The sequence below is a fragment of the Lactuca serriola genome, chromosome 4, assembly GCF_051521515.1.
Source record: "Lactuca serriola cultivar US96UC23 chromosome 4, Lser_US96UC23_V15, whole genome shotgun sequence".
In the NCBI taxonomy this organism is placed as follows: domain Eukaryota; kingdom Viridiplantae; phylum Streptophyta; class Magnoliopsida; order Asterales; family Asteraceae; genus Lactuca; species Lactuca serriola.
The window spans coordinates 72,644,481-72,652,291 of NC_136411.1; the positions used below are offsets into that span (position 1 = coordinate 72,644,481).

General features: G+C 36.4%; 2 protein-coding genes across 2 annotated transcripts; one reads left to right on the top strand and one right to left on the bottom strand.

The window, feature by feature from the left end:
* The first annotated feature begins 447 nt into the window (after window positions 1-447).
* Window positions 448-2,469, top strand: LOC145101867 (metacaspase-4-like). Its single transcript, XM_079039155.1, has 2 exons — window positions 448-885; window positions 1,360-2,469. Exons 1-2 carry the CDS (start codon window positions 540-542, stop codon window positions 2,265-2,267), a joined length of 1,254 nt encoding a protein of 417 aa, XP_078895281.1. The 5' UTR covers window positions 448-539; the 3' UTR covers window positions 2,268-2,469.
* Window positions 2,470-5,374: 2,905 nt separating this feature from the next.
* On the bottom strand, window positions 5,375-7,609 carry LOC145101868 (uncharacterized). Its single transcript, XM_079039156.1, has one exon. It carries the CDS (start codon window positions 7,554-7,556, stop codon window positions 5,649-5,651), a length of 1,908 nt encoding a protein of 635 aa, XP_078895282.1. The 5' UTR covers window positions 7,557-7,609; the 3' UTR covers window positions 5,375-5,648.
* Between the last annotated feature and the right edge of the window lie 202 nt (window positions 7,610-7,811).

Consider the following 7,811-nt stretch of genomic DNA (forward strand, 5'->3'; position numbering starts at 1 on the left):
CAACGATCACGAACTATCAACAAAGTTCGAGCTGGTGTGCACGAACCACACTCGTGACCACCTAGACCACGAAGTACTTCGTGGTAAGCTTTACGAAAGGTCTAACATAGAAACTATTGCTATCTATAGTTTTATAGAAATTTATTACATTGTTATTGTTATTTTAATATTTAAAACGTTTTTCTTAATATAAAACAAAATAACGACTTTATCAATTGGAACAAATATTCGTACTAGCTTGTCACGATGAGTTATTATGTGAATTAGTTAAATATTCAATGTATTTATATTTATATTACAATGCAAATCATCAAAAATAATAAAATTATGCCACAGGTTCATTAAATATTTAGTAACGATTGTTGGTCAATTACAGATAATACGAATTATCTTTTAATTAACTTTTTTTTTTTTTTTTTTAATATAAAGGTCAAAAGGGTCGTGGGGACATCAAAACGTGGAAATCCTACTCCCACTGGCCAAACAGATCCCAATCGAATTCAAGACACAATAATTGAGTTGTGTGTGTAAACCAAGAAATGGGGAAGAAAGCGGTGTTGATTGGATGCAACTACGCCGGAACCAAGGCGGAGCTCAGGGGATGCATCAATGATGTCAAGAGAATGTATCGTTGTCTTGTTGACCGTTACGGATTCTCCGAAGACGATATCAAAGTCCTTATCGATGCAGACGAATCCTATACCCAGCCTACCGGCCGTAACATCCGCCAAGCGCTCGATGAACTCGTACAATCGGCGGAGCCCGGCGACTTCCTCGTTGTTCATTACAGCGGACACGGTACTCGCCTTCCCGCAGAAACCGGTGACGATGACGATACCGGATATGACGAGTGTATCGTTCCCAGCGACTTCAACCTAATTAACGGTATAATACTTGCTTCGATTGATGTTCTTGCGATTGATTAGAATTTGATCTTTATTTTAGTGAATTATATCTCGAAATCACTGGATTTAGGAGTTTTATGAGTGATTTACTAGTTTGACTTCAAGTTCTAACAAATGGTTAAAACTAAGTTCTTCCGATCATCTAGCGACCTGTTCTAAATTCTAGGCATTCATATTTATCGTGCGTCTATCATCGATTCTCAAATGCATTATGTGGATGAAAGTCCTTAGAAACTATCTTCAATTTTTATAAATCTGAAAACATTACCATGACCAGGTCAGGAACTGCGGGATCATGCCTAAAAATTGTTTTCGTTCTGGATTACTTTTATTTTTGCAATTACTAGATCTGTATGAATTCATTAACACTGTATAATTTAGTAACGATATATTGAATTTAGAGAATTCACTTATGATAGCCATATTCGTGTTGTATTCTTGTGCGTGATTACAGATGACGACTTCAGGGACCTTGTGGATAGAGTCCCCCATGGTTGCAGAATCACCATTATATCAGATTCATGCCACAGTGGTGGACTAATCGACGAGGCTAAAGAACAGATCGGTGAGAGCTACAAAAACAATCCAGAGGAAAACGAAGGAAGCGGATCAGGTTTTAAACTAAGTAGCTTTTTGCATAAAACCGCTGAAGGTGCACTAGAATCCCGGGGCATTCACATCCCTTCTGCATTCCGCCATAAAAATCGCGAGGAAGAAGAGGAAGTAGAAGAAGTAGCTTATGAAGGCGATGATGAAGTGAAGAACAAATCTTTGCCTCTTTCAACCCTAATCGAAATACTGAAGCAAAAAACCGGGAGAGACGATATAGATGTCGGGAAAGTGAGACCAACATTGTTTGATATATTTGGTGAGGATTCCAGTCCAAAGGTGAAGAAGTTCATGAAAGTCCTCTTAGACAGGTTCCAAGGTAACAGCAGCGGCGAAGACGGTGGCAGTGGTGGTGGGTTTTTTGGAATGGTCGGAGGTCTGGCTCAGGAATTCCTAAAGCAAAAACTGGAAAACGACTCGGATTACGCAAAACCTGCCATGGAAACAGGGGTTGGAAGGAAGGAAGAAGCCTACGCCGGATCTAAGAAAAAGGAGATGCCGGAAAATGGGATTCTGATCAGCGGTTGCCAGACCCATGAGACGTCGGCGGACGCCACCCCGTCTGGAAATAAAGATCAGGCTTACGGAGCTCTTAGCAATGCGATTCAGACGATTATTGAGGAATCTGATGGTAGTGTTAGTAATTATGATCTGGTGACAAAAGCGAGGAAGTTGTTGAAGAAACAGGGGTTTACTCAACACCCAGGTCTTTATTGCGATGATAATCATGTCAGGGCTTCTTTTTTGTGCTAAGCTGTGGCGCTATTGTATTGATCGAGATCTGTTATTATGATATTTGTGAATTGTGAGGTAAACTTTTCTTTTTGGTGTGTTTTAACTTTTTACTTTTTCGTGGTGGTTTTTGGGAAATAAATTTGGATCAAGTTTGTTGATTTGAGTTGTATTGTGTATGTTACGTTTTTAAAAGTTTATAATGTAAACTTCTGTTATGTTCTTTTTTTTTTTTTTTTTTTTTTAGGTATAATCCGTATAAGAAGTGCGTACTTGGAAATATGGTCTAAACTTCTTGAATAAGAAATGAAAAAGTTATTCACTAAATTTAATTTTAAAATGGTAGACCAAAGTGCCTTTTGATTTTTGAAAAAAGTCTCATTAAAAAAATGTTATTTATTTTTCTTCTACAAGAATAAAAAAAATAATTGAGATTAGCCCTAATGCATTTATGGGTTTCTCGAACTTATAAACATTTTGCAAAATGGTTTTAACTAGGGTTCTAAGTGAACAAAATGTTTAACGATCTGTTCGTGAATCGTTCAATGAGAAGTTCATTTATGTTCGTTTAATTAATAAATGAACGAATATGAACACAAATTCTCGTTCGTTTAGTTAAATGAACGAACATGGACATTGATCTTGTTTGTCCAATTATGTTCGTGAACGTTCGTTTATTTAAGTTCCAATTATGTTTATATATGTTTATTTATCTCTGTTTTTTTATGGTTGTTCGTTTAGCATGTTCACGAACATATACGAACGAACATAAACAATGTAATTTGTTAAATAAACAAAACAACCCTCGCTCGTGTTCGATTTATAATAGGGTTTATGATGTACAAAAAAAAGAACAACCAAGAAATGGTAATATCTTTAACTTAAATCTTATTCGTATATGCGTTTTACATCATTTCACAAGATGGTTATATGTATGAGTTATGATATGCCCTATCCGAGGTCTCTTCTATGAAAAGTGCAAACTTTTATCATGCTGGGCAGAGTAGAACTCGGCGAAGCTTGACATATCCAAGCTGGCCTTGGTGAACATTGCGCTACCAACTCGGCATGCCGAGTTCGATGGCCAAACTCCGTAAATTAATGGCGATGAGAAAGAAAGAGAAGGATAATCAAATTTGAGAATTGTTACCATTTTTCTAAATTTTATACCGTTTGTTTGTTTTTTAATCATTTTTATTTATTTTTCAATCACTATAAATACCATTCACTACCTTATTCTATACCACACTACAATCTTCCATTTTTACTCAAAATATCATGATATTTGTGAAAAAATGACTTCCCCTTCCAATCCAAAAACTCCAAAAACGTTTGTCTTTCATCATCTTTTTGAGTATTTTTCACTCAAAAGTTCATGTTTGGAATGTTGTGAAGATGTCAAAATGTGGTAAGATATCCAAACTTCGGAATTGTTCACGGGCGGTTCTTCTAAAAAAATCAAAACATCCGAAACCACTCACAACCAATCGTCGGATGCTCATGTCGGGATTGACCTCAATAAGGTTAAGCCTATTGAGGTTCCAAGAGCTAGTCGTCTCATGAGAAGAGACCAAGCTAAACGAAAGGGTAAAAAGAACACAAGTAGTTCGAGTGACATCGAACAAATGACAAGCAAAATGGACAATTTGAAAGCTACTTTAGAGCAATACTTGAGTGTCGCAAAAGAGAAGGAAAAATCTCGTGACATGACGATCTTCACAAAAAAATACTAATAACCTTATCGCATGCGAAAAAAATTGGCATTAAAGGCCAATAAGGAAATTGAATATATATATATATATATATATATATATATATATATATATATATATATATATATATATAATATAGGTCTATCTATATTTCATATTTTAAATTCTATGTTTCGTAATTTTAATTTCTGTGATTTGTATTTTTAATTTCTATGATGTATTTTTTTAAGTGTGTTGTAATTTCCGTTGTAGTTAATGTAACGTAAAATTTTATAAAAATTAGTCTGTTTAAATTGATTATTTTTTATATAAATGAATTTTAGATAAAAAATTAGCATGACAAAAGTGGAAAACTGTGCCCTCTAAGTGACAAACTTTTGAAGAGGTGTGACAAAACCTACGTGATGCAATGTGACATTATTTTTAGTGTGCCAAGTATGACATCAATCTCTCTAGCCTTATCAATATATCTTCCCACTTCCTATATATCAATATTTTAAAAGCCGGTTTTTTAGTTGAACCGGTATGGTGACCGGTTCCCGGTTCAACCGATTCGACTGCCAGGTCAACCGGTTTCTATAGTTTTCATGTTTTTTTTTTCCTATTTTCCTACACATACATACATATATAAACTATGAATTTGATGTCTACAAATTTAAACATTAAAAATACACATAAAAATAAGTTGTAGATGAATCCAAATATATTAAAATAACACATAACCATAAGTTTTAGTGTTTTACATCAATCCATATACGTTAAAAAGAAAATAAATTATAATGCCGTAACGAAAAATAGTTTTAAATGAATACAAACACATCAAAAAACTTTATAATATTTACCATATGTTTTTATTTAGAGAAAACTAAATAGATATGAAAAAATAATCACCAAAGTTTATTATGTAAATTGTTTTTTTAATGTGTGTTTATTCGGTTTAACTGGTTCAACCAGTTTATTTGACCGGTTCAACCGGTTTTTTCTAAAACCGGCTGGTTTAATCTGATTCAGAAATCAATGTAAAACCAATGATAGTTGAACCGTTTCCTCCCCGGTTCCTGGTCCAACCGGTTTGACCGGCCGGTTCAAACCGATTTTTAATATATATATATATATATGACAGTTACATTGTACCAACACAATGGTTGGTGACCAATCACTATGGTTGATGATTAATCACTAAAAATTAACGGTTCTAACACTAACTTCTTTTACTAAATGTAATTGCCTTCTTAACATCATTAGTTAAAATTCCTAAACTAACCCTAAGTCTAGATTACATTTCAACTGTCACAACCTGGCCAGTAGCGTACTTTCCCATAGTTTCATAGTCCGACTAAGTACTTAATACCATTATAATTTTTGTAGTTTCGACATCACCTTTCTATAATTCAGATTGCTATGACTTGAGTAAACTGATAAGAAGATTGAATGAGGGTCTTGGTTATTTTAAGTGATACAGCACCAAGATCAAATTAGATTAAAAAAATGCTTTATACAACTAAACTCAAAATACGAACGAACAGATAACACATTCTGAATGTGTGTACTTCATGAACCCATAACACAAATAACAGTACCCGATAATATTGAAGTCTCATCAAGGAAAGAGAGAAAGTTAACATGGATCAGGATAATATAACTAAAAAGAGTCCCCAGGTTGCAGCCGAAATCTCATCTCAATGTGTAGCTAAACCAAGCTTAACAGGCTTGCACCCATACTAGCAACCAACTGGGCATTCTGTCGAGACATTTCCAATTGAAACTGAAGCCTCTGGAGCTGCATTTGGGTATCAAGAATACTGTCTGCAACACATTCTTCACAATCCACACAACCTAAATGCGTACCATAATCACATGATTCACAGTAGTAAGTCCAACGATCCTTTTGGACATCCACATGACAAACATCACACGAGAATGTGTACTCTTCACCTTTCACTGGACATGAGTAATACAGTTTAAGTATGTGTTCATGATCGCTCCTTGTCACTGTTTCAGGTAAGCTTACACACTGGATGTGTAGATCAAATTTACAAACAGAACAGTGATAGGTAAAACCTGTACCATCACTAAAACATGCATTGCAAGTAAATTCACCATTTTCATTGTTGTAAGGTGCTAATGGGAGGAGAGTTAGAGGGTGTTCCGGGTGTGACTTGTGTTGGATCTGTTGTTTCAGTTGGAAGCATGATTCATGAAGATGAAAGTTGCAATTTGGTTCAGCACATGAATAGCCCTTTCCATCTAGAGTTTCTTCACATCCTGAACATTCGATCTCCTTATCTTCATCTTGTAAGTTGATCATACATAAACTGTGAGGGTGACTGAAATGCATGATTCCTTTATGGTTCGATTGGTTTTGACCAGATTGAACATGATTTTCAGGTTGATAATTAGGAGAAGCACCGGGAACAGAAACGGAAGCAGCAATGTTTTGAGCCATGTTAAATTTTTGGTCACTAGTTATGGGATTTAGGTTATTGGTAGGAATGGAAACAGAAGAGACATCTACGGGAGGATACTGGGGACTAGTTACTGGATTTTGAAAACTAGTGGGAATGGAAACAGAAGATCCATTTTGAGGCTTTGAAGAATCTCCTGTGTTATTAACATGATTTGCAGGACTAGCGGGAATAGAAACAGAAGGTCTAGGTTGAGCAATCAAAGGATATTGAGTACCTGTGATAGAATCCTGAGAACTAGTGGGAATGGAAACAGAAGGTCCGGTTTGAGACATGGAAGGATATTGGGCACTGGCAACAGGATCTTGAGAACTAACGGGAATGGAAAGAGAAGGTCTGGTTTGAGCCATGGAAGGATATTGGGCACTGATTACAGGATCCTGAGAACTAGTGGGAATGGAAACAGAAGGTTCGGTTTGAGCCATGGAAGGATATTGAGCACTCATAATAGGATCAGCAGCGATAGAAACAGAAGGCCCAGCTTCAGCCATGGAAGGATACTGGGAACTAGTAATCGGATACTGAGAAGTAGTGGGAATGGAAACTGAATGCCCATTTTGACCCGTGGAATGATATTGCTCGTTAATAATGGGATTAGGAATAGAAACATAATGCGGATTGGGATCTATGTAATGATTCTGAGAAGCTGTGAGTGGATGTTGATGAAGATTATCGGGAACAGAAACATAGGAGACATTATTGTGAGCTGTGGTTGGTGGAACTAGTTCTTGGTGATGAGGATCGTAATAATTTGTAGGGTAGTGATGAGCTTTCTGGAAACTGGTAGCTCTTGAAATGGAATAAGCGCATTGAACATGAAGGTCAAACTCACAATGAGCACAGGAATAAGATAACCCAGTTCCGATGATTTCACAGGAATTGCAGTAGAAGGAATTAGAAGGGTAAGTAGGGTAAGGAACCAAGGTGAGAGGATGAGGAGGGTGTGATGGGTGTTTCAAAGATCGTGTCGCCCTGTAGCATTGCTCGTGTAGGAAGAAGTTGCATTGCCAGCAAATGTACACAGTGCCGTCGCCGGAAGAGTTGCAACCGGAGCAGGAGACATCGACACCTTCAGGCAGTTGGTGCATGATCAGGTTGTGCGAGTGGCTGAAATGCTTGTACCCCTGCTCCATCTTTTTCTTTTTTCTTTCTCCCTGCACGTCCTTGTGGGTGCCATGGAGAAGAAACTATATAAAGATAGTTTAATAGAAGTTGTGGTGCAAGTGGCCATGGAATTAGTCAGATTATGCCAGCTTTTTCCTAGTAGATCGATATTCTTCTTGTCTAGAAGTTGACTATATATAACCTTATGATTTTTTTATTATAATTGTTTTTGGTGAGCGACGACCGATATTATGAAAGTAAACCCACCCCAAACTCCATTTTTT

What these genes read in the sequence shown, in the direction of transcription:
- LOC145101867 (XM_079039155.1), top strand. Translation starts at nt 540, where the DNA reads ATGGGGAAGAAAGCGGTGTTGATTGGATGCAACTACGCCGGAACCAAG. An exon ending in CGACTTCAACCTAATTAACG is followed by an intron (nt 886 to 1,359) that starts GTATAATACTTG and finishes GCGTGATTACAG; the next exon opens with ATGACGACTTCAGGGACCTT.
- LOC145101868 (XM_079039156.1), bottom strand. Translation starts at nt 7,556, where the DNA reads ATGGAGCAGGGGTACAAGCATTTCAGCCACTCGCACAACCTGATCATG.